Below are 27,135 nucleotides of genomic sequence, written 5' to 3'. Positions count from 1 at the left end.
CTAAAAATAAATTCAAAAAAATGAATACAAGACATTTACGCTTGAATTAAGCAAAACAATCTGCCAATGGAACAAGTGAAAATTCTCTTGGTAAGATTTCTTGAAATACGACACGTTTAAGCCGAGGGTGATCTTGAAATTAGCTTATAAAACTCATTCTTAGCTGTATTTTACTAATATTGTGAAGTTCATGCAAGGTCAAAGGTCATGGCACCAAATGAAAGCCCATATGTGACTTACTATCTATTGCCAATAGTAATTATATTAATATCTTCAAAAAGTCAGGTGACTGACCAACAACTGACTCAGTGCTACAAAATGGTCCACAGGTAGTAGTAGTAGTCATGTGTGAATAGGGTTCAACACTTCCAAAGGGGTAGGGGGTTTTGTTGAAATCTCTATTTAAGAAATCTATCTAAACTTCCTTTAATAAGATATTCCGAGCAATACTGGACTACATTTGACCAGTAATGGGCTAAAACAGTGATCTGCATAATGTCCCAGCAGTGGAATATGGTTGTTTTCCTTATTTTGCAAGCGAAATGACTGAGAGTTCTCAATTCAAGTGATCTTAAATTATCTTCTTTTTAGGCCAAATGAGTTTTAAGACTAATTTAAGGTCTCACCGTGGGTAGACTCTGATTCTAGCTTTAACAAATCTAGCCAAGAAAGATATTCTTACAACATTGGCAGATTTTTTGGCTTATTACAAGACAATTTGGTTATTTAAGAATATTTGGCTTCTTTGTTGTAGGGCTGTGTTTTCATTGAATAATAGTGGACTATTGGCCTTGGCAGAGGTCCTTCTGTTTCCATCCAACTAAAGCTGTAAGAAGTGAAAGGCTTGAGAAGAACAAACTCTTTTTATTTCACTGTAAGAAATATCACCTCTCAGGGGTGCTGGTTGGAGCTTTAATGAGAACCTCCAGAGGAATTCAACAAATCATTAATCACCGTCATAGTTTAACAAGTTTCCCCCATGGTTAACTCTCTGAGAGATTATTAAAGGGGCAGCGGTAAATTCTTCAAAGGAGAAAAACGGATGTAAATGGTTGTGATGGATGAGGAAGAAACAGATGCAAGTGAAAAAGAAAAGAATAAACGGCGGCGGTGCCACACGGAACTGAGCCTGTGCCACGCCTGCTGTTCTTGGACAGAGTCTAAAGAGTTTGTTTCATCCTGTCATTTCATAGCCGACTGCCTGCACATACAAATACTGCTCCCTCTAGACACTTTCATTCGCAGTGACTTCTTGTTCTGAAGGAAAAAAAAAAAACGTCTGCTGGAAAAGCTTGAGTCACTTTAGGGACACCGGCCAAGGTAAAGAAGTCAGCCGTGAACTGTAAAGATAAAGCAGCTGCTCTGTGACCCACACTTGTAAAACATAGTAGTAATTTTTTCTTTTTATCTATGTTGACAACGTGACACACAGCATCATGGAAAAGGACGGCGTCACAGGCTCCACGGTTTGCATCCATCTGCTCTTCGTCACACTAAGAGCCACGTTTATGACCACTTACACCTGACATTAAACTCCTGGACACTCCACACAACTGTTTGCTCCTGCTTCAATGTCAATAATCGTGCTTAAATAGATGTTTTACATGACTGTATTGCCATAATCGACATTAATGCACATAAAGGACAATTTAAGGCTTCAGTACAGAGTTAAACAACCTTGATACACCCAAAACACCAGCTTTGAGCGCACACAAAAACTAGAAAAGCACTCTGAGAGCGCAGACCTCCGCCAAGGCAGATCAGTGCGCCCCCCCCCATCACCACCAAAATTTAATCATTTGTTCCTTGTGCCAGTATCAATATTTCCTGAAATTTTCATCCAAATCTGTCCATAACTTTTTGAAAGATCCGGATCAGTCTTTGCCATTTGATAGAACACCCCATTGTAAATCCCTGAGTCAAATTGCATGAGATTTGCACAATTCCCCCATATTGTGATTTCCACCAAAAATATTAGTCCCATATTTATTTTACCTATATTTTAAGATTCCTTGACCATGAAAACATACCATTAGCAACTGGATTCATAATTATATCCTTATTAGTTCAGTAGTTATTCACGAAAATCACATTTCTCGTAATGGCGGTTTTCTTCTGGATCTAGCTCCTTAAGTATTAAAGCTACATGAAATCCGGTGGCATACTCCCGATGCAGAACTGACTGAGCTACACGATGGCGCTTGTCAAAAATTTCTACCTTTAATATTAAAGGCACAGTAGGCCAAAAAGTAAGGGCACCCCCATTTTTTATATAAATTGAGATAAAATCCGCCTTCTGGATCAGATCCAGATCAGCCTTTGAAATGTGATAGAGGACCCCATTGTCAATTCCTGAGTTAAATTTCATGAGTTTTGGTCAATAATTAAGCGAGATATTGGGAAACGAAAATTTTGGCCCCATTTACCAAAATGTTAACGAAAATTTCAAAGTGATCCAGAATCCAGGATTTCTTCCGGATCACCCCCAAAAGTTAATCATTTCTTCCTCATCCCATTTCCAACAAACCCTGAAAATTTCATCAAAATCTGTCCATAACTTTTTGAGTTATGTTGCACACTAATGGACAGACAAACAGACAAACAAACAAACCCTGGCAAAAACATAACCGCCTTGGCGGAGGTAACAAAGTCACGCTTTTTTTTTCACCTTGTTAATTCAGCTACTCAAGTATGAAATGAGGCTGGTTGGAAACTGAAACGAGAACAAATGGTGCCAGGGTGGTTAATTGCGTGGACTGAAGTAAGATCATTCACTGAACAGCGATGAAAAAAGTGGACTCCAGCAGGTATTAGATAACGGCAAACACGGCCGTCTCTCCTCCCCTTGTACGGATCACCTCAGCCCCTTGTTACTGAGCAAATAGTGCTTAGACCTGCACCACAGAGCCTCTTGGACAACCACAGGAGTAATGTACCCATCCACTGGACACCTGCTGCTTCTGTTCCCGTTTATTTTACGGTCATTCCTCGCTGTATTTATTTTTAGCCTCAACATTTTAAAGCCATTCCATAGTGTACAGGAGCTCTTCTGCCAGAGGGATCTGCGGTCTCTGAAGAGCTAAATGGACAACATGCCTCCTACAGCAGTGACCACTTAGCATCAAGTAGCATTGACTGCTTTTAAAGTGGAATAGCTGTTAGCAACCACTGGGATAAAATATGTCCACTGTTGCTTGGTTTCAGGAAATCGATGCAGCCATAGAGCGCCGGTTGCACTGACATCTCTCTGGTTTTTAACCTCAACTGCTCCTCTTTGGATTATGACAGACGAGCAGGTGCAGCTGAGGGAAACGAGTGGATTCAAGACCACGGTCTCCGGTCGTTCTTTCAATTAAACTGGACAGCAGCACAACATTGTAAGAACATTTTTTGATGCAAGTTTTATCCTCGAGTCCTCTTTCAATATTATCTGAGAGTGTTCAAAAGTTTCACACAGACATAAACAGAAGCAAATGAGTGATTAAGACATGAACTTAACTACCGGACTATCTCTTACCACTTCGAAATTAATTCCAACCACATTAATGGACTGTATAATTTTCCAAGTCACATTTATAAATCAACATTAAAAAGTCTACCAATAAACTGGCATGTCCTCATTAGAGTCACTTTCCTAGAGAGGACACAAATTATAAATGTCACTGAAGAAATCAACTGGCCAGAGTCTTAATTGCTTATCTAATTGCTATCATTATGAGAGTACCAGCTGTCTTAATGGAGTGTGATCAAGCCTGTGATTAATAATGTTTAAGACGTGAACTGGAGCCAGCAGATGCATCGCCAAGACACTGCTTAAACACTGCACTCCTAACATCAACAAGCATTTAGATGAATAACTCAATAGGCTTTTTCAGAGACTGCATGGAGACTTTAGAGCTGTACGTTAACAACACAGAACTTAACAGAAGGAATGAGGGTCTGGTCAAAGTTTTGGTGCCCATTCTGGACGGGTTTATTCTGGTGACTGGTCTGGTGGGACACATTTTGGTCATCATCATCCTCACCAGCAGGAGGAAGAGAGACAGTCAGCCGCCGCATGGTACGGACACGCTGCTGCTGGCTTTGAGCACCGCTGACCTGCTGCTGCTGCTCTGCCTGCCCTTCCACACCTCGGCCATCGCTCTGGGCTGCTGGCCTTTCGGCAGCTTTATGTGCAAGGTCATCAGCTTCATGGGCGTGGCCTGCTCAACCGCCTCAGTCTTCACGCTGGCAGCTCTGGCTATGACTCGCTACCTCACAGTGGTGCACCCCACCTGGGCGTACCGTTCCAGGAGACACCGGTACATAAAGCTGACTGTGGCTCTGCTGTGGGTCCCTGCATCAGCGTTGGCGGCGCCGCAGTTCGCTTTCCGTACAGTGACAGTGTCCAGCGTCGTGTACTGCTTTGCTTTCCTCTCCAACTTCAGTCAGCTCTTCTACAGCACTGCTTTGTTTATGTTCGGTTTTGCTCTACCTCTGGGCATCATCGTGCTCATGTACACCAAGATCTACTGCTTTCTACGACATGCGCGGCTGCTCGGGAAAGCCCCCCAGCTGGAGCGCTACCAGAAGCAGGTCACTCACACATCGGCTCTGATCGTCCTGGTCTTCACTCTCCTCTGGCTGCCCTCCTACGCCCTCATGTTCTCTTTTATTGGGGGAACCATATCGGGCTCACCTGGCTACAGCACCATTGCTCTCCTTGCTAGATTACTGGCGTCCTCAGCAGCTGTGGTGAACCCCGTGCTGTACGCCTTCATGTCTCAAAAGTTTAGACGAGAATTCCTGAAGCTGGGGAGGGAGCGCTGGGCCTGGTGCAAAGGCTGCCTGACCGGCTGCTCCCATTGGATGAGCAGGGACATGGTGCGGCCCTTTGACATGGACACCTCAGAAAGAAGCCAAAACTGAAAAAATGCCTGTGGAGATGATACCGCTACCTCATTACTACTCCTACTAATATATGAACTACAGTAACACTGCATGTGAACATGTATGCAAGACTGCATGAAATACTCCAATTCATATTTTAATTTAAAACAATATATTACACTATTGGTTTTAATTATTAGCCGACTAAAGCTAATACACACTCATCAGTTTGAGGAAGGTTACTTTCCAGTGTAGCTGTTACGCTGTTAAAATATAGTATCTAACTGTAATTTATTAACTTTTGTAACCGACATTCATCTGTATTCATCTATTTCATTCATAAATATGCCATAATAATTTATTTCTGCTTGGTGAAATAATGCAAAGTCATAGCATTAATGTTAGATTTTACATAAATGCTTTTTCCTGAAACCAATTTGACTTGATTATTAATTGTAATTTAATTATTGTATATATATTTTGGACAGTAGCAGATTACAATTACATTTATTTTGTAATCTAATTGCATAGTACTGCAACCTGTAAAAAAGTTACTCAACACTGGAAAACTGTACTTCACTAATGTCATCTGGTCTTATTCCTGTTTCCACTAGAGTAAATTGTGTAGTTGATGGATGACAAACTCATCTTAAGTGGAAACTGACCATGTTGTTTTTCTGTTTGAACCTCATTCCTACATGTAATATTAATAAATTCACAAACCACTACACTCGTTCTTCTGGGTTTCTGGTGTGACTATTGCTCGTCAAGAAGAGCTTTGATTCTGAGTTTTCCTCACTTTTCTTAATGGAGTTTAACATCCAACTCTTAAATCATTTACAGAGAGTGGGATTTAAAAGTTACTTTAGTGATAAAAGAGGGAAGTGAATGTGTGTATTTGTGTATGTGTCTTCTTCAAGTGGTAGTCCTAAGTGATGTCAATCTCCTCTAGTTGAGACGCTGCAGCTGTGTGTTCATTATAGTGTGTCCTCCCGGGTCCTTGTGTTGTCAACATGCATGATGACGACTACTTTAAGTGTTCAGACGAGGGACACCATTCAATTATTAATGGAGAGAATAAAAGAGATGCTACCGCAAGGCTGAATAACTGAGTGAGGGGATGGTTTGGGAGTGGATGTGTGGGTTATTCTTTCACGGGAGTCATGACTTGGTACTTACTGTCCACAACAATCTTGCGATCCGTTCCATCGTCGTTGATCTGCTGGATGTTACCAAAGTGGATATCGCTGAAGAAGATGCGGTTGGCTCCCTTCCCTCCGCCACCGTGGTAGTCGAAGCTGAGGGCGATGACATTCTTCATGTGGTCGGGGTCCTCGAAGGGTTTGATGGGTGCGTTTAGGTTCGTCTCATCAGAAAGGTGGATGCTCTTAAGGATGGTACGCTCTGAGTACAGCAGGTAACCGTCATAGTCGCGGCAGCTGCGGTTGTCCTCGGCGAGCATGCCATGAGCACAGGCGCAGGTGCGGTCGCTGTTGCCACGGTAAAGACACAGCTGTTCACAGCCGCCATTGTTGTCTTTGCAGACGTTAGTACCTGAGGAGATGATGATATGTTTATGTGTGGGTAACAATGCTGGTTAAACACAATGTTTCATCAACCCCAGGGTGTTGATCAAATTATTACCCCACCCCCCGAAGGGGAGGCAAGAAGTATTCTTTTTGGTTTGGTTTGTTTCTTTGTTTCTTTGTTAACACTTTAGCAGCTAAACTATTGGTTGAATTCATACCAAATTGGATTTATAGATTGCCAGTGACCCAGAATGGATGTGATTATAGTTTGGGAAAAGCAGCACAAAGTTCACATTTTTTATGAATTTTTAAATCTTTTTATTTCCCCATTTACTTATAATGACTGAAATTTGTCTATGCTGTCCATGTCTATGTTGACATCAGTACATGCATAGACATGATGACATCAGCTGGATCAATACCAAAATAAGCGACTATATGTGCGAAGGGGGGGATTTGTTGTGCCTGGCACCACTTGTTTGGTAAAAATGGTCATTATTTCATGTGAGTGTTTGACAGCTTATTGTACAATAAATTTTAGGTTAAACTTTTAGAAGCCCATTGTTCTGTTGCATTTCTTAGCAAAAAACTGGTCTTGCTGAATTTGTGCTGAGTCAGTGTTGGCAACATTGCAAAGCTGACAACAAGCAATTTTCACACTACATTTGGTGACTTTTAAGACCCCTTTGGAGACTTTTGTGCTAGTGCCCAGTGACAAATTTGGCAACTACTCAGACGTTTCCTTCAAAAAGAGCAATGAATGTTTTTCAGTGAATGTGTCTGATTGTCTGCACCATGAAACTATCTGCAGTGCAATGACGGTTTTGTGCAGAGGGTCAGAGAACAGACTCTAAAGTCAACCAGTCAATGGTCAGATATACAGGTACATATGAATAAGCTGTAAATGGAACAGTCATGGATTAATTTCTCCTTTATGTTTGTTCTAAATTAATAATGACTATTTACACTGTAAATCTTCACAAAACACCATAGAATCCAGACCTTCAAATATGTATGGTTACATGATGACATTATTAATGTACAACCAATAAAATGATGAAATCTGGGTTTTTCAGACTGGAGCTACCTTACATTGACACTCATACTGAAATTAGTACAGGAGTGTTGCAGAATATAAATAACTGCAATGGTTAATATCTCACTGTAAGCAGGACATGGGTTCAAATGTTTATGAGTGGTTTGTTTTTGTTTTTTTTTTAAAGTATTTTATGCATGAACTTCCTCCAGGTGCAGATCTTATAAGACAAACCAGTTACTTTGATACCTAGAAGTGCCTGTAAGTGTGAACAGTCGTCTATCCACATTGTGTGTCCTATGGCAGCTATGATGCAATGTAGCTCCCTGAAGCCCTGTAAAGGATAAAAATGGAACAACTAATGGATGGATGTTTTATGTTTGTGAGTTTATACCTTGCTGCCGGGCTCTGTTGAAAACCTTAATGTCTTTCAGTTGCACACCGATGCCAGTCCTCAGCTGAACTGCATCTGTAGCATTGTCTTTACTGCCTCTCTTAATGGATCCATTTGCATGAGTCCTGGACATAAGTTAGAGTCAATGACAGAACAATACAATAATAACAAAGACTTCATTATATATGGACTGATCATTTAGAACTAACCTATCACTCCAGTAGATGTACTCCTCAAATACTGACACAGCGAACATGTCCATGTTGTTGTTAGCCAGCACCAGCTCCCTGTTCTCTCCAGTCTCCAGGTTGATGCGCTCAATCTTATCAGTCCTGGCATCACACCAGTACAGCAGACTCTCCTAAAAACACACACCCACATCAGAGAGCATTGAGTTTTCACATCAAGTTTACTAATTAAGTCCTAAACACAGTAAATATTACCCCATGTGCATGATAATACAGATTGTTATATTCTAGCCAAATCAAACTATACATGGAGAAAGTCCATGACAAAGGTCTTGAGTTCTACAACATCAGCTGTGGTCCCCACCTCATAGTCGATGGAGATCCCATTGGGCCAGCTGATGCTCACATTGACCATGACCAACCTCTGTGAGCCATCCAACCGTGAGCGCTCAATACGAGGATACTGACCCCACTCAGTCCAGAACAGATACCTACATACAAAGACACACAGGCGCACACATCAAAGAACATTTCAGTAAAATGAAGAAAAAAAACAATAGTTCATTCAGTATCTTGGAGTCATAACTAACCCATAAAGGCCCAAAGAACCAATGGCAACCAAAGCATCTACGGATCTAAAATGTTTAATACCTAAACCATTAATCCTACCAATACATGTAAATAACTGGTGTAAAATACAGTTTGTCATCTTTTCATGGTCATTAGATATGACCCATTTGGACATTCAGAGGCTCCATAGTTACCATGGAAACACAGTCATCTTCTATAACATTGATTCGCCAGTAAAACTCATGGGGTTTAGTCAATGACAGTGGATGGACACACTTGTTTTTGTGTTCAGTTAATGATATCTTTGCTGAAAATGTCACTTTTTCTTCTGTTTCTGATATAACCTATGAATTTACTTTGCACTTCAATGAGCATCTATGATCAATTAATTAAATACAGGAAAATACATGATTTACACTGAAATAATGCAAAATACTGATGATAATATTACAATATATGCTGATAAATCACATATCAAAGGTTAAATATAGAGAAAATGTATTTGGGAACTGACACAAAAGTAGCACTGGGTCTTTAGGGGTTAAACTCTGTTATGGCAGTAGAATCACAGTGTGACCAGAGAGTCTTACCCTTTCACTGGGTGTACCGTGATGGCTCTGGGTTTGTCAAGGCCTTGTGAAATGACCACATAGCGGAAGGAGCCGTTCAGTCTGGCCACCTCGATCACATCAAAGCCCTGGTCAGTCCAGTAAATATTTCCTAGAATATTATCAAGTACAAAAATTAGATGTGTAGTATTTCATGTTATTTTCCACTACACATAAGTGGTGAAAGGTATGTAGGTAGTTAAACCCTAATGTACTCAAGTAAATCAAATATGAAATACTTGTACTTTGCTTGAGTATTCCCATTCTATGTAATATTATGCTTTTCACCCAACTACATTTGTCTGAGAGCTCTAGTTACTTTTCAGTTTACATTTTTTTGCTCTTCCTGTTCAGTGAAAACAATGGAGCTCTAAAAGTGTTGTTTTTTAATATTTGTGATTAACTGCAGGCTTAAATGTTCCTCTGTGGAAAGAACAGATTCTCCTCCTACTTAAGCCAAGTAAACCTTGAAAAAAAGCGTCTGGGATTTGCAGGAGAATGCATTGTCACAACACTGAAAACAGTGGGTTCTCTCAGTTCTCTGCAACACTATAAACATATGATGATCTCATAGAATAAGATGTATTGTAAAGTAGTTCAAATGAGCTCAACCTTAAACAGTTATACCGCTAAAATACAACACACACATTAATGCAGTCATGTAAATCAGCAAACATAACATTTGGCAGGGGTTTCAAACATACAGCCTGCAGACCAAAGTCGGCTAGCAAAATTGTCTAATCTGGTCCATGGGATGAATTTGTGAAATGCAAAAATTACATCGACGACATTAAAGCAGGATATGACTTCTATCACAATTTTTTTTTCAAATTTGTAAAACCCCAGTCCTCTTGTTTACGTAACAAACCAAAACATCACTCAGGCCTTTTCGGAAAAATTTGTTGTGAAGTGCATTGTGGGAATGGGAAGTCCACACAGCAGCAACAAATTTGTGATGAAAGTAAGAAGCTGCTTTAACAGTCAAGGGTGTTAAGATCATTTTAGTTCACGGGCCGCATACAAACCAATTCAACCTGAAGCAGGTTGGACCAGTAAAATAATATCATAAAAACCTATAAATATCTGCAAATTTTTCTTTGTTTTAGTGTAATAAGGTAAAATTACACGAACATGTTTACATTTACAAACTATCGTTTCACAAAATGTGAATAACCTGAAAAAATATGAACCTGAAATACTGCAATTTTAACAATATTATGGCTGTTACTAAATATTTTGTACATTTGTAAATACACTGCAATCTGTAAGTTGTAATGCACATGTGTAAATCATAAGCTGAGAGATAATACTGTTAAAATTGCACTTATTTTTCTTTTTTCCTTTGTTGTTCATGTTCTTTTTTTAAAGGACAGATTGTAGAAACATTTTCATAATGTATTGTTTGGTAATGCAATGTGCAATGTTATTGGGGGTTTTTCACTCTAAAACAGAGAGAAAAGTTTGGAGTTTACATTATTTATGGGTTATGATGCTATTATTTTACTGGTCTGGCCCACTGGAGATCATATTGGCCTGCATGTGGCCCCTGAACTAAAATGAATTTAACACCCCTAACATACAGTGCCACCGACAGAAACCATTTTGTTGCAAAACGGCTTCTTGAAGTATGGTAATAATACTCGATTAAAGCATCTGAAATCCTCTTCCAACACTGATACCTGCAATCCAGTCGACAGTGATGCCCTCCACCCTGCCGATGCCGTTGGTGACCACGTCCTCCCTCCATGTCTGATCTCTCTTAGCTCTGCTGATGGTGCTCAGGCCCATGTCAACCCAGTAGATGGTGTCATTTTCTGAAAAGAACGAGACATGTTGAGTCAAGCTATAAACCTCACAGAGATAATAGCAGCTTTGAAATGTTGCTTAAATGAGGCATTCTCGCTAGGGCTGTCCCTCACTGTCACTCACCAGCATGAAAGTCGATGCCGACAGCCAGAGAGGTACCAGACACTGGCACCAAAGCGTCAGACTTGTCTGCAGGGTCCAGTGGAATTCCTCTGATTCCCTCATGAACCGAGTAAAGCAGGAAGGAGCCCATGCCTGCTCAAAGACAACATAATCGGTTTGTATGTTTTGACATCCTGCAATCCTCTTGTATGTGTGACTGGAGCTGTGAGACCCTGTTTTACCTTCACAGGACTGCTGTCCAGTCTTGAGGCTGTATCCAGCGGTACACATGCAGGCCCTGGTAGTTGGAGAGGTGGGAAGACATAGCTGGGAGCAGTCTCCATTGTTGTTACTGCAGAGGTTGATACCAGCTACAAAAAAGGACACAAAATCAGTCAGACTGTAAAGAAAACAGAGAAATCTTATTGAGCCAGCAAGTATTACTATTGGTTTTATGTCAAGAAACTGGAGTTGAAGTATTGGAGCTGGTACAATGACTCACCTTTTTGCACATCTTCATCATATATCTTCATGTGCATCATAGGGGAGGTGTTGTTTCGCAAAACCTTCCAGTTTCCTCCATCCTTCTTGTCACATGTTCCTATTTGATCAGTTCCTTGGTCTGCCCACCACAGCTTATCTCCTACAATGCACAAAGCAAATTAATTCATATATTTGTACATTCTTACAATATAACAATAAATATCATGTAACAGTTCAGAGTACTATCTCCTACATCTTACCCATAATAGCCAGGGCAGTCGCTTTAGTGAGTTTGCCTTTAATTCCCTCCATGATCTCCAGTTTGGATCCGTCCAATTTACAGCGGTTGATGGTGCCGTTTCCTGAGCTAATCCAGTACAGCTGCTCATTTTCATAATCAATTGAAAGACCTAATTGGAAAGAAACATGTTTATATTTCCACACTGTATTTAAGAATTAATTCAATATTGCTTGGAGAGTCATTGTCTTCAACTCACCCACTGGTCCTTTTTGGCTAGTGAAGAGTGTTGTGTGGTTGGTACCGTCCATGTTAGCCATGCTTATGTTGTCACCATCAGTCCAGTACAACTTCCTGAGGAGAAGTTAGAATGAGATGTGTCTAAACCAAAACTATTCCATTCAAAAATAGTGCTTCCATTATAGGGGCATAAATTTAAGAAAAACAACCTAGTGAACAAAGAGTGATCGCTGCACCTAAAAAACATTCACTAAACTGTATTTCTGGAAAACTCACACAAAGACACTTCAAGTGAATCAATAGCTTTACACAGTTACTGCCATAAAACAGATTAGGCTGAGGAAGTCTGACCATTAATGTTTACCAGTGCTGTTAAATGAAATGGATAAATCAAAGAGCATCTGACAGAGCATTTAGATCTTAAGTGGAACACTTACCCCAGTAGAGGGTGCACTACCAGACAGTGGGGCTTGTCCAGACCCTGGATGACAGCATTTTTGAAAGATCCATCCAGTCTGGCTACATTGATCTGCTTCTTATTAGCATCATAGCTGGTCCAGAACAGGTTCCTGGACACCCAGTCTATGGCCAGCCCATGAGCATTTGGAAGATCTGGGACAAACAATGACAAACGTAATCATTTGTAATTAAGTGTCTCATTGCCAATAACAATAAAGAGCTGATAATAAAAGCACATTTGTTGTATAGTTTTTACCAGCTGATACAACAGTCTCCACTCCTGTGCCGTTGATGAAAGCCCTCCTGATGGTCTGCGTTCGGACGTCTGACCAGTAAATGCGATGCTCCACAGCATCATAATCCACCACTGTCACATTGTCGATATCGGGGACGGTAAAGGAGATAATGTAGTTGTAGTAGGGGTTGTCGATGTCCACGCCCCTGATCTCAATCTGTCGAGCGTAAAGGAGGAACTTCCGAGACTCTGGAAAAGAGAAACACAGTAAAATCAAATTAAATTAGTGTTGTATGAACTTCTATAACTTGTTAATGCACAGCTAAATGACAAAAAAATTCTTCGATATGATAGTTTTGTACGATTTACGGGTGCATGATAGATCTTTATATATAAATTTCAGATGGAACTAAGCAATACACGCATAGATCTCTTAGCACAGGCCACATAGTCAAACACAAACCAACCCAAGGAGACAGAGGCTCAACAGGGTCAGTAACGTGTTGCCCTTGTTGAGGCTTGAATGCCTCCAGGGAGTCAGAGGTGGTGATTACTGATGACTCCCCCTCAATTAAAAACTCATATAGCTAAACTCAGCTTAGATGATGAACGTGTGCAGTTCAGGGAAGGCCTCAGTTTGCACTAGAAATGCCTGTGTAAATGGGAATGAATCTGAGGCCCTCTAATCTAATTATCCTTACATCTGCACTTCTGAAATGAAGACTGTTTGTCAGAATGCTAAACATCCATCTAGAGCAACACTCATAATAAGAGCCTGTGCACATAAACACCAGTATTCCCACAGAAACACTCATGAACAAACATCAGCAATAAATGCAACTCCAACACATCACTTGTGAGACTCGTTTACATGAAATGTAAATTAAAGCGGAAAAAGGCCATGTGGCATAAATAGATGAGATGACGGCAATGTCTTGTGTAAAACTCAGTGTGTCACAGCAGTCCTCAAAGTCCTGAAAAAAAGACAGAGGGTCGGCCACTTGTGTTTGTCAGTGACAGCAGTATGTGTGTATGTATGCAAACTCCATGTGATGTTTATAAGGCAAGAGGTATAAGTGTGTAGGTGTGTATTCGTCCTTACCTTTGCAGGTGCGTTTGTCAGGCTGGAGCTTCATGAGGTGTGGGCAAGCACAAGAGAAAGTCTGGTTAAAGTTGATGAGACACAGGTGGGAGCAGGGGCCTTTACCGTCTCCAGTGGCACACGGGTTTGGAGCTGGATAAGATAAGAAAAAAAAAATTATAAACAAAATGAGAAAGAAAAACTCCCACACAAGGACAGAGAAAATGTGAAGAGTGGGAGAGAGTCTAAGAAGAAGGATATTAAGGCTCACTTCACTGACAGTGACACTATGAGTAAACATTAACAGAGGATTTTACAATTATTAACAGTTGATTATACACGGAAATGAAGCCAATAGTTATTAATATTTTCTGAAGAATATAATATATATAAGTGCTTCTATATGTAACAATAACCTCTCCATCAGTGAATACAGAACAGGGCTGCCTACCAGACCTGTCAGTCTTGCTTCTTCCCGCATCACTGTCATGAGTATTGCTTGCAACCGTCAATCAAAAGCTCCCTTTTCCTCCTATTACATGATTCAGTGTCTCTTTGCCACTCATGCACCCTTAGGACACCACAACCATTGCTAACTAAACACTGAGGTGACAGGTCAATGTGCCAGCATTCTGAGAAAACTGTTTTGACAATCCATTTGCCATCTTGTCAATCATATACTATATGTCCGTGAGATCACCACGTGGCATTTAAGTCACAGGGGGTGAGATTTATTTCTTCTCAGCCTGGGGGAAATGCCAAACAGTGAGGTGACTTTTTGATCAACGAGGCAGCAGGAGGTGTCCAAATTGCTGCCGGTGCAAGGAGACAACACATCTCCCAACTCTAAAAGGTCAGCTGTCTCCAGGGAATAGTAGTCATGAATGAATGTGGTCAGCAATGAACTGTGAGCGCTTCACCATTTAACTCTGAGTTACAGCCCCAATCAGTCAGCAGTACTGACAGCCAGAGTAAATCTAAGATACTGGGTTCTATGTGTTTGTATTTAAGTGCTTTTGAATCAACTGTGCAACTTACCTTGGGGTTGTCTAGACGGGTGATAAACCTGCAAGTCAAAAGGCTGCGTGTTGGTGCGTTGGACTACGGTGACGTTGTGTCCCGTCCATTTGTTTGCTTTGGCAAGTGTGTTAGTCCTCCAGTCGGTCCAGTACACCTCGCCTCCGTACATTGTCACAGCGAAGGGGTGGGACAAGTACTCATGACCCCGCAACACTTCAATCAGCCCTGAACCGTCATACATAGCAGAGTAGATAGCATCTGACCTGCAGAAGCAAGGAAGCAAAAGGGGATACAAACAATTAGACGCATAAACGGTGCCTTATGTAACACGCATCAACCCACATACATGCATGTCATCTCACATTACATGACAAGCCTGTGCTCTGTATGTAATTTACATAAGGAAACCACATCCGCATGTTTATTTAAAAACTACATAATGCCAAGCAGAGAGAAAAAAAACAGAGGGAGAGGGTGATGTAATAAGCAAGTGGGTGGAAACAGTGCACCGAGAGCGCTATGTACACTGTAGCAGAGACCAGTGGCCAACGCTACCTGGCATCAATCCACACAATGCGTCTCTCCATGTAGTCTACGGTGAGTCCATTGGGCCACCCGCCGCTGCCCGTCTCCCTGTGGATAGTCCGTCTGCCTTCACCGCTCATTGAAGCCGCCTCGATCCTCGGCAGACTGGCATCCCAGTCCGTCCAGAACAGAATACTGCCAAGACAACAAAATCATAGTGAGAAGGGTTTTCACTGCTGTGGATGGTGTCCAAAATTGGCATAGTGTCATTTTTTATTAAAATTAGTGCTGTGGATCAATTTCAAACAATTAACTAATGAATCAAACACTTTGCTATGATTAATTGCTTTTTTTCTTCTTCAGACTGAAGCTTGTCTTCACTAACAATAGTAATATTAAAAGTCAAGCCTCTATATTTAAGTGCATTTTGACTTTTACAACCGTCAACACCATTTATATTACATGGCAACATAGAAGGCAATTTCTTATATGTACTAATATAAGTGATATTTAACAGTTCAGAATGATCTTCACTCAGGAGAGACAATTCAGCTTAGCTCTGTTTGCATTATGGTACCTAGGATTTGTATATCATGCCAATGTGATACAGCAGTGCTTCTGGTATATGCATACAGTCCTGCACACTGCTGCAGAAACTTGACCAATAAAAGAGCTAATGAAAATCTGTTTCATACAAAAAACACGGATGTTGCCTCCAAGCAACCAAGAAATGTCACCAATTACCCAAAATGCTTTCATTAATACATCTACTTCTTACCCATCTCGAGGGTCCAAAGCGATGGCCCTGGGGTGCTCCACTTCCCCAGCCAGCAGGGTGGTTCTCATGGTCCCGTCCAGTTTAGCAACTTCAATCTGATCCAGATTACTCTCCACCCAGTAGATGTTTCCTGCAATCCAGTCTACAGCCAGACCCTCTGGAGTAGCTAGTCCATACTGGATCACCACCTCAAAACTAGTCAGAGCTGACAAGGACCCAGACAGAAAAGAGAAACTTTAAATTAGGATGGTGTTCGCCTTCATGTCATTTAACATCAGATTAGAAAAGTGAAAAAGTATCAATTTTGTATCCTTTTTTACTTTAAACTTAAGATGCTACAAGCTAATTTAATGCATGAATTGAGGTCATGTCATTTTCCTCAGTAGTCATCCAGCACATATAGTTTGTTGCAAAAACAGGCTCCTGACAAACACTAGATTGTTTAGAAGTCTTTTCTATTATGGAGTCTGCCTGTGAATGACACATACTGCTGTGTCTGTCAGTGGCTTCCACCAACTAGATCTTCCCAACCCCACTGCTTCGCTTCTAAGAAAATAAGCTTCCAACACCACATCACCCTCTTTTTATTATTTCCCAGAAACAACTGGCTCTCATGCAAAGTAAGTGCAAAACCGAAATGTGTGATCATCTCTGGCTAAGGGCGATCAGGCAAGTTCTTCACAAGGCCTTCCAGTAGTAATTAGAGGGAGAGGGACGGACCGTCTTCACAGTTTGCTGAAAGGAATGCAGGCGTCATTGCTGGCTTTCTACGTGTATGTGTGGGTAGATGTGTCTTTATTAAGCTTCTGGCACTATTCAACTCTACAGATGCTGAAATGGATTCAGTAACAAACAGCGAGAGCTGATCTATGAGTTAGTCACAATGTCTCTGCGGAGAAGCGTGTAAATGGTGAAGTTGTAGGTCTGGGAAATGGAACTGCAGTGTGTTGTCCCTCCTACGGTACATCAGGGTTCTGGCTGCAGTCACGCACAGCGAGTCCCGAGACAAATAGGAAGAGACAAAGCCTTCCGTGTGCCCCCTAAGTGCTGTGCTGGGAACACAACCTTGATTGGCAAGGAGACCTGGGGTTTTGGAGAAACGAAGGCCAAGCATGACCTGGGAAATTTATTCAGGGTCACAAACCGCCACTGCTGACCACAGAGGTTTTTTTTTTTAAACATTTGGCTTTGAGAAATGGATTTATTCAGTAGAGGATCATTCCCTAGAAATGCAAAGTCAAAAGCATGTACATAATAATAATAATCTCAAATGACAAAGTCCACTTCACTATTGTTACAAAATGAGACTGAAAAAAAGCACCTAATTTTAGGCTTTTTAAACTTCTAAACGTCTGACCCATGGTCTGAACCAAGACTCATGGTTTTGTTCTATTATCTACATTTGGCCTGGTTATTTCTGGGATATACTATACCTATGTCCTGTCATCGTCACATAAATGGGAGCCTGTCCTTGTACTTGACATTCATTGGCTTGTAGACGGACATAAATCTGATGTTGGCGTGTTGTCAGTTCAGTGGGTAGCCTTTTCCGTTTTGAGTTGAGAAAAATGAATGAACAGATTCATTTTGCTGCTGCCATACTATTATTATTAAAACATTACTACCAGCAACACCAATTTCAAGCATATCCTCTGTCTCTCATCCTCGTAAGAAATATATTTAAAGTTTTGCAACTTTTATGTATTCTTTTCAAGCTTGATTACTTTGTCAGACGATATTTTTCTATTAATAATTCTGTCTTCTCTTTCCATGTGCTACTATGACTAAGTTTTTCCTTCCTTGGCTTAACAGCTGATGGTAGCCTACTGTAATTGTTCTCAAACTAGAAATAAACTGAAACTATGGTTTATTTTCATCCTGACTCAGAGTTTCTCCATTTTTGCTTCATAAATTGTTCTGTGAAGTGGTCAATTATTCTATCCCTCATAAACATTTATGTCATTGTCCTCTCACCTCCATTTTCAGACAGTTTTCCTCTATATATCTTGTCCTCGACTACGTCAGTCCAATACAGGGTGTTCTGGAGAAGGTGGAAGTCCAAGGCGATGGTGTTCCTTAGGCCTGGAACCAGAACACTGAATTCCCCCTTGTGAAGTTCAATCCGTCTAATTTCATGGCGGTTGGAAAAGATGATGAAGGGTTTGAAGGTATCTAAAGGACAATTAATTGCAGAAAATATTAACAGCAGGACACAGTCACAGTTCAGATTCACAAAACACTGGACCATATCCTGTGACAACTGGCTCTGTAAAGTCTTTCCCCCTCTATCTCCTCTACAGAAGGTTGTCTCAAGACTAAAATGCATGACACACTGCATGCAAAACCAAAAGCAACACTGAGGTTCATCAGTGTGAAAAATATATTTTCTCCCATCAGAAGCCACTAATAAATGTTTTAGTTTTGAGGAGTGAATAAACTGATTATGACTCATTTTCCTCACCAGTGCTTTTGCAGCTCTCCATGTCAGCCTCTAGTTCCCAGCCCTCATAGCAAGAGCACTTGACGCTGGATTTCTCCTGCTCACACTTTTGGCTACACTTGAGATGCTTGGCGCAAAAGCTCTGGATCTGGCAGGTCTTGTTGTCAGCTCCTAGCTCCATCCCCAGAGGGCAAGAACACATGAAGCCCTCCCCAGGAATGATACTGCAGTTGTGACTACAGCCACCGTTGTCCAGTGAACACAGGTCTGCAGATACAAAGAAGAAAATCATTTTAATAAAGCAGAGGCTGAGGCACCAGATGTGAATCGAATATCAATATGGAAGGTAATTTACAAAAAAAGCGAGTACTGCAAACTAGTAAAACAGAAAGGACAGAGTGTGAAGAATATTTACCACAGAGCTTCTCGTCCGAACCATCCGGACAATCGTCTGTGCCATCGCACAGCTTTTCGGCAGGAAGACAGATGGAGTCATTGGTAGCACACATGTGGTGAGACAACTTGCACACCAACGCCTCACAGTTGTCCTCATCTGAATTGTCCTCACAGTCACTGTCCCCATCACACACCCAGGCTCTGCTGATGCAGCGAGCTGATAAGACCACATGGTAACAGCTTTCAGAATTTTACTTCAAAACATTTAAACACACAATACACACATTTTTCTTGTTTATTTGCTTTCATCTAGCAGAGGACACAATAATGATACAGGTTATTTTATTAAATGCTAGATAATTACTGAATAGTTAAGGCTAAAACTAGAAAAGACAAATGATCTTGTTGGTAAAAACTGTTTTCAACATTAAAATTAAATAAAAACTGCAGACACCAATGCAACAGAAACTAAGGGAAAAAAAAGCATCAGCATAATATGGGGCCTTTATCAAACATATTACCTGAAAAACTAAATTTAAAATTATAAACCTAGCCAACTCTTCAAAATATAACTCACAGAAATTGATAATTGTATCATACAATGTTGACCAATAGTGCCTCATATATAACTATGTACTACAGTCTTTTTGATAAAAATTTTATTTTATGCTAATTTTGTTACTACGCTTTGTGAACGTGCAAGTGTGTGCATGTAAAGGGGGACATATCAATACAATAAACAATTAACTAATGAATAAAGCAATCAGTCAAGCTCAGACTACAACTAATATGAAATCAACAATCAAGATGAAAGTCTAAAACAGTAAAAATTTTGAAAATTACAAAACCACAGTAACTCTGAAATGCGGACACCAAACCAGCCTCTAAGGACATCCTTACCCGAGTCCCTGCAGCTGAATTTCACTGCAGGATCACACATGTGTGTAACACCATCACAGCTGTTCTCATCGCTCAGGTCCATGCAGTCGGTGTCTCCATCACAGCGCCAACGCATGGGAATGCACAGACCATCCATGCGACACTGGAATTCATCTACATGACAGCCGCCTGGAGGTCGAGTGGCTGGAGATGAAACAGCAAGACAGTGTGAGTTAGAGAATAACAGACAAACAGGACAATACGATATTGTACAGAGTCTGTAAAGAAAAAATAAAGATAACAGAAATCACAACTGGCAAATAACAACCTCACACACACACACACACACACACACACACACAGACCAAAAAACAACAAAGGACGGGAAAGAATAGGGCTTTGTCGTTATCAGTTAATGTGTGGGTGTGCTGGGACACTAGGTTAACAAGCTGACACAGAGCCAAGTTAAACGACAATGACACACAAAGCTCCAGACTGATGTCACATTCAGATTACAGGCACCACTGAGGAGGTGGTATAATGACACCTCTTCATGGCAAAGGTCAGCGCTTGGCACGCTAAACCAGGGAAATAAGTGGAGGACCTCTGAGCACAAAACTACAATATGCAGAAGGGGAAGGCGCTAGTATTGCTTTTTCATTTTGGCTAATGACTTCCAGACAGCAGGCCAAAAAATCCCACAAAAACACACACAGCCAGAGACACACTCACACACTGCACAGACTGCTCATTAGACCAACAGGTCATGCTGGGACTCATTTTTACCTGCTGGGACTTGACAGCACTTGGCTGTGCTTCTGCATCAAATAATACATACAACATGAAGACACACACACTGTATAGGATGTCTCCAAGCAGACAGAGAGAGTGTGACACTGTATCAGTCATTATCACAACAAGCGGTTAACCAGTGAAACAAAATTTCCCCAAAACAGCAGAAACCCTAACCACCACTATTTACACGTCAAAACATGTCGAATCATAACACGCCGAGTCAAAACATCTGTCCCGTTTGTTTGAGACCTTGAAATAGTTTTAATTGTTAACTCAGGTCTCATCTAACCACAAAACATAATCACATCCTGAACAAAGCAACAAAAAGGATATACTGTAAATCATAAGTGGGAATCAGAGAGCATGCAGGGGCATGTAGAGCAGAGGCAGAAAAGGAGGGGGGAAGTGAGAACGCTTTCTATGACCATAAATAGAAACATAAATACACATAAACACAATACACTGTGCTGAGCAACATTATGACTGTTTTTCACTTTTATTTGTTCCTCCTCACCCCCTATTTGGTTTTTAATTTCAGCTACATTTTAATTAGTTTCGAAAGCAAGTGCACTAGTTTTGTTCAGTTTTATTTTCTAAAATCAGTGCCTGATTGCTGTCGGTGTTAGATTGATAATACAAGTATAAAAGCTGTAAGACTGAATTAATATGGGCTCTAAATCAAAAAGAGCTGAAATAGCTCCATGTAAATATAAAACATGTATTCACTTAGAACAGATTTTAAGTCCAAATACTATGTTTATGTGTTAAAATCAAGTCTAACATTAGGTTTTTTGGTTTATTAAAGTTCTAATGACCACACATATGCATTTCTCAGTCCCTGTATTAAGATCTGGATATATGAGAAGTAGGGGTGTAAGAAAATATTGATTCTGCAATATATTGCGATATTTCATTTCACAATGCTGTATCAATATTAAAAAGTACTGTATCGATATTTTTAGGTATTTATTCAAAAGCAGATATTGTGGATGTTCATTTTTGTTTTTTGTTTTTCTTTATGTTTATATTTTATTTATTATTTCTTAACACTCTTATGAAATAATGTTAGTTCCTTTAGTTGGGATTGCACAAAAATAATGTTATGATGTTAGTTCTGAACAAATAGAATATGAACATTTGAACAGGATCTTAAACTGTAATGTCTATAAAACATAATTTAAGTTTTAACACAGGAACATTTTGTGATATAGCATTAGATCCTGTTTTGATCAAATAAAAATGTGTTTAGGATTTGTGCATATTTCTGGTGTATTCAGTTCTTCAAGGAAACAGTCCTTTAAAACAAAGATACAAACAAAATCTGCCTTTTTAACAGTATTGTGATATATCGTGATATATTGTATTGTGATCCTAGTATTGTGATTTGTATTGTATCAGCAGATTCTTGCCAATACATACCCTTAATGTGAAGTATGTACAGCAGTAAAAACAAAAACCTTCTGAGAAAAAGCACCTTCAACCTCACTTTACACTTAACACATCTTTAACCCTATTGTTCAGACAATGTGAGATTTATTGCATGAATTTTCGAATGTTTTATACCAGGTTTCATTCAACACGTCTGACGTTTCTAAGGGCTTGTATTACTTCTTGTCATAGGGTCAGGGGTCACACTAAATGGACATATTTAGTTGTGTTTTTGAGTGTATTTTTAGGCTGTGCACATATTTCCTGTATTTTCTTTCTGTATCTGAAGAAAAGAGAATGAGAAATAAATATTTATGCTCATTTTAACCTTGTAAAAACAACTAAGCTAAAGGTTTCCTAAGACTTTTACACAGTACCGTAAATAAAGCCTAATTTTTATTTCATTTTTTTCAGTGAATACAAATCTTACTCATACCATTCATTACTTTGTACATTTTTATTAATGGATGTAATTTTAGTCATGAGAGTTTAACACACAAACAATCCTTATCTTTACACTGTGGACAAAGCTGTGACAAAACAATGGCTCTTTCAGTGTGGTGTGCATGATTCTGTTCCTCACCCTGGTTGGTACAGTTGGCGTGAGTCTCATCGCTGTAGTCCCCACAGTCATTGTCGCCGTCACATGTCCAGTATTCTGGGATGCAACGGCCGCTGTTGCATTTAAACTGGACGCTGGAGCAGGAATGGCTGCATCCCGCCTCATCACTGTTATCCCCGCAGTCGTTGTCTGAACAAATGAGTGGACACGTTACCGTTTCCTCGGAGGTAATTGGCCTGTTTTTAATGCAATGTTATGATCTCAGAGGATGATACTCACCGTTGTCACAGCGCCAGTTGATGTTAATGCAGCGGCCATTGGCACAAGTGAACTGGGTCAGAGGGAAGCAGGTTGGGTAGGCTGGGTAAGAAGGAAAGAAGAGAGGATGATAGAAATAGTTTGTATCACAGGTGTCAAACATGCGGCCCGGGGGCCAAATCCGGCCCACAGGATGAAGTTGTGAAAAGCAAAAATTACACAAAGATATTAACAATCCTTTTAGTTCAGGTTCCACATTCAGACCAATTCAATCTCCAGTGGGTCAGATCAGTAAAATACTATCATAATAACATATAAATAATGACAACTCCAAATGTTTTGCTTTGTAAATGTAAATATTTTCATGTATTTACACTAAAACAAAGTATAATTTTGCAAAAAATGTGAATATGAACCGGAAATATCTTAAGAGAAGTAAGTACAATTTTAACAATATTCTGTCTGTTATTAAATGTTGTGTGTGTTTGTAGATCCACTGTGATCTGTAAGTTATAATGTACATGTGTAAATGATAAACTGAGGCAGAATACTGTTAAAATTACACTTATTTTTTCAGTTTGTTCATGTTATTCACATCTTCTGAAAAGATAGTTTGTAGATGCACACCTTTTCATACAGTAAATTGACTTTTTTCAGTCTAAAACATTGAAAAGTTTGGAGTTGTCATTATTTTTTATATTATTATGTTATTATTTTACTGGTTCAGCCCACTTCAGATGTAATTTAGCTGAATGTGGCCCCTGAGGGGTATCAAAATGAGTTTGACATCCCTGGTTTATATCTTAGACAAACTCATGCACGGTTATAATCAAAGACGTTGTAAAGACTCGACTTACCGCATGAGTCGGGCTCATCCGACCTGTCTCCACAGTCGTCATCCAGGTCACATGTCCAGGAGATAGGGATGCAGCGCCCACTGGCACAGGGGTACTGGTTGGGTGGGCATGTGCGAGCTGGCAGCAGAAAAGATATATAAAACATTTTAGTGCCGTAAAAAGTCCTCTTGCCTTTTACTATACAGCTGACTCAACAGTGAGGCTGGCAGTAACTAATGACTGCTGAAGAACATGTCCTTAGAGAACACACTTTAAGAATTACAACCTAATTTCCAATATTCCTTGACAAAAATGAACTCTTAAAAAGTACTTGCCCCATAACGACACATTTGCTTTATCTTAATTAAGTTAAATACAATTTATTACCTCATTCAATTTATTTGAGATCCTGACAGAGCTGTTATAAAAACTACAAATGTTATTAGTCAAGGACGTGTGCTGTATTTGGACTCTTTATTATCGTGGATCTTGATCAGTTCCTCCTCATTTTAGCAGAATCTCTGATAGTAATTTAGCTTGATGTGCCCACAAAACAACAAAAAACAGAATCAATTATATTTATTTATCTATTATAATCTTGGTAATCTTAAAAAATCTGCTGCTATACTGTAATCACAAAACAAGTTTCATATCTAAAAGATTGCTTGGTCAGATGAGGAGGTTTTGCAGAGTAGAATCACGTTGCCATCTGACCCACTTATCTTATGCAAATAAACTCAAAACCCAAAAACACCCTCTGAGTCTTCCTCAAGTTTCATTAGTGCACGGTTTCCAAATTTTATCATCCATTTCTCTCTTATTTGGGGGGGAAAATTTCAGGTCACCCGTAGTTTTTAATTTACAGACATTTCTAATGCTCAACTGTATTCATACAGTTTATACTATAAACAATGAGATAAATCTATTTGTTGATGCTGAAAACACAACTGTACAACTGTAACCTTAAACTCATTGCTGGTACTTAGAAAACACCAGTCACCTAAGAACAAATATCCCTGTTAGATCATAATGTGTGTATTCCTTCCCCTAATCCTAATAGCCCATTAGGTTTCCCACACAGCACAGAAACCTCACAGTGAGACAATAATGTCTTATAGTATTAAAACACAAAAACCTAATCATAACACACAATCATTGTACAGAGCACCTTCTTGTATGGAATGATATTCACCAAGAGTCTGATTTAAGACTCTGAGAATTGGAAACTGCTTCTCACCTCAAGGTGAGGCTAATATAACTCAGTAATGTATATAATATGAAAATCCCATACAGCGTAATGGACAGTCTTAAATTCTATAATATTTGGCAGCAAGCTTTAGATCTTCCTGTCCAGCTTCACAAACACTCCAGCCAAAAACATAATCCAACACAGGGGTTGAGTATCTGTGTTGGACTCTGACACTCTAGTGTATTGTACACCCAGATCTACCATTGCTTTTAATGTGGTTTTGCTTGCCTGTTTGTTTTCATTGGTATTACTTTGATTGTATGTTCTTACATTGATATGGACAAATCTTAGCAAAAATATTATATAAAAGAAAAAAATTATGAAATGATGTATCATAGGACTGAGTGCGAAACTAAAATGTTTTCTCATCTAGACAGACTTTGCACACACCAGAGCAGGTGGTATTAGACTCATCTTCATCATTGCCACAGTCATTGTCTCCATCACAGAGCCAGCGCAGGGGGATACAGCGGTTGTTCTGGCACTTGAACCGGTCAGCAGGGCAGGTGTGTTGGTCTGGAGAACGTGAAGAGAAAATACGAAATAAATACAGAGAAAGAAATGAAAAAAACAGATACTGATAAAAACAGATATTTCCAAGTAGATTTATGTGAGTCCTATAATTTACCACACAGTAAAGGTGCTGTTCTGTGTTTAAGATGCTACTACTGACTGAAAAATCCTTTAATATTTTAATAATTTCACTGCAAATGAAAAAGAAGAACATTCAGGACAAAAACGGGTTCCTGGTTCTGTCTATCGTTTGATGAGGAAAAAGGCTTGCCAGTGAAATTACAGCCACATTACACTCCATGGAAAGAAACAATCTTGGAAACTACAGTTTGTACTCTGCCGGTTCATGTTAGTTAAGACCCTGTCAACTAAGTTTTGTTTATCTATGTGTTGCTGTGTAACCATGACAATGACGTGGCACACTAACGGCAGAGCTCAGGGGCCTCGTCGCTGTTGTCCAGACAATCATTGTCCCCGTCGCACTTCCAGCGCTCTTGGATGCAGCGGTTGTTCTTGCAGGCAAACTCCCCAGGCTGGCATTGGGGAGGGGGCACGTAGGAGGGGTTGGCTGGAGATGAGATCAGGGGACGGAGCAGAAACAGATGGGACATTAAAAAAAAATAAGGCTCAGCACCAAAACATAACACTAAGAGTTTTGGAACTCAAGTCAACTTCTGTTGTGACACTGCTGGTCGAAGTCCTATAAAACGTCTCCACACAATTGGCAAAGACACTGCAAATGGAAAGTACACGCTAGATTTCCTTAATAGCCTTAACTCTCGCTGGGTAAAGAATTTTCCATAACATTCCACCTTGATCTTTGGTGAAACCTTCCACTGGTAAAGCTGCTAAGTACCTTTGCAGGTGACATTATCCACATCCAGGATTTGATCCTCAGCACAGCCACAGGACCTGCCATTAGGGATGGCGAGGCACAGACTGCTGCAGCCGCCGTTGTTAACTCGACATGCATTGGACCCTGCATGAAAAAATACACCTCATCAAATCATCACCATACAATATTTAAAGTCTTAATTGTAACGTTAGTCTTTTGGCTGATATTAAATTAATGAAAATGGAGGTTTACCTTGTTGCTGGTGTGCGTCGTACACTCTGATCTCAAAGATAGGGGGTCTCTCGTTGCGGAGTAAAGTGACCGTCTTTGTGGCCTGGTCCAGTTTGTAGATGCTGCCGCCACGGTACTCATTCCAGAAGAGGAAATGTTTGTAATGACATAAGCCAAAGGCGTGGTTAAGCTCCTGGCCCTCGTACACCACCTATTAAAGCAGGAAAAAACATGTTAACAGTGTTTTAATTTAACAGATTTACAACAACGGTCCATGTTGTTATGCAGCAGAATGGTGCTTTTCCATCACATGTTATCAACTCCACTTTGATTGCACTTTTGGTTCCAGGTATGTTGTTTTCTACTGTAGATAGTACACAACCAAGCCAAAAATAAGTCCTCAACTGGATTTAACTCACCAAATAGTTAAGATCCTTCTATTGATTAATAACTTCAGTGACTGACCAGGGACAGCAGTTGAAAAATTGCTTTTTTGCTAATACTGGCACATTTACAGAAATGTTCATCAATATGTACTGTCACTGCTAAATA

General features: G+C 40.0%; 2 protein-coding genes across 3 annotated transcripts in view; one reads left to right on the top strand and one right to left on the bottom strand.

The window, feature by feature from the left end:
- LOC115423024 (low-density lipoprotein receptor-related protein 1-like) overlaps positions 1-27,135 on the bottom strand; it is a 137,234-nt gene that overhangs the window by 43,645 nt on the left and 66,454 nt on the right. For both annotated transcript variants that reach the window (XM_030139712.1, XM_030139713.1), the window contains exons 14-41: positions 26,605-26,794; positions 26,374-26,496; positions 25,945-26,085; positions 25,395-25,520; positions 23,777-23,893; positions 22,941-23,021; positions 22,683-22,850; positions 19,898-20,080; positions 19,017-19,214; positions 18,623-18,868; positions 18,136-18,333; positions 16,162-16,366; positions 15,414-15,578; positions 14,877-15,121; positions 13,860-13,991; positions 12,779-13,006; positions 12,501-12,675; positions 12,083-12,177; positions 11,846-11,995; positions 11,605-11,745; positions 11,345-11,473; positions 11,124-11,255; positions 10,874-11,008; positions 9,177-9,306; positions 8,381-8,507; positions 8,038-8,189; positions 7,829-7,953; positions 6,049-6,423 (exon numbers count right to left, since the gene is read on the bottom strand). In XM_030139712.1, the coding sequence (XP_029995572.1) occupies positions 6,049-6,423; positions 7,829-7,953; positions 8,038-8,189; positions 8,381-8,507; positions 9,177-9,306; positions 10,874-11,008; positions 11,124-11,255; positions 11,345-11,473; positions 11,605-11,745; positions 11,846-11,995; positions 12,083-12,177; positions 12,501-12,675; positions 12,779-13,006; positions 13,860-13,991; positions 14,877-15,121; positions 15,414-15,578; positions 16,162-16,366; positions 18,136-18,333; positions 18,623-18,868; positions 19,017-19,214; positions 19,898-20,080; positions 22,683-22,850; positions 22,941-23,021; positions 23,777-23,893; positions 25,395-25,520; positions 25,945-26,085; positions 26,374-26,496; positions 26,605-26,794 (4,612 nt within the window). The remainder of the gene's footprint in view (positions 1-6,048; positions 6,424-7,828; positions 7,954-8,037; positions 8,190-8,380; positions 8,508-9,176; positions 9,307-10,873; positions 11,009-11,123; positions 11,256-11,344; positions 11,474-11,604; positions 11,746-11,845; positions 11,996-12,082; positions 12,178-12,500; positions 12,676-12,778; positions 13,007-13,859; positions 13,992-14,876; positions 15,122-15,413; positions 15,579-16,161; positions 16,367-18,135; positions 18,334-18,622; positions 18,869-19,016; positions 19,215-19,897; positions 20,081-22,682; positions 22,851-22,940; positions 23,022-23,776; positions 23,894-25,394; positions 25,521-25,944; positions 26,086-26,373; positions 26,497-26,604; positions 26,795-27,135) is intronic.
- Positions 2,897-5,529, top strand: LOC115423027 (galanin receptor type 1). Its single transcript, XM_030139719.1, has one exon. It carries the CDS (start codon positions 3,850-3,852, stop codon positions 4,906-4,908), a length of 1,059 nt encoding a protein of 352 aa, XP_029995579.1. The 5' UTR covers positions 2,897-3,849; the 3' UTR covers positions 4,909-5,529.

The sequence above is a fragment of the Sphaeramia orbicularis genome, chromosome 7, assembly GCF_902148855.1.
Source record: "Sphaeramia orbicularis chromosome 7, fSphaOr1.1, whole genome shotgun sequence".
NCBI lineage: Eukaryota > Metazoa > Chordata > Actinopteri > Kurtiformes > Apogonidae > Sphaeramia > Sphaeramia orbicularis.
Note: the sequence above shows the minus strand (reverse complement) of the source record. Positions and strands in the feature narration are given on the sequence as shown.

What these genes read in the sequence shown, in the direction of transcription:
- LOC115423027 (XM_030139719.1), top strand. Translation starts at nt 3,850, where the DNA reads ATGAATAACTCAATAGGCTTTTTCAGAGACTGCATGGAGACTTTAGAG.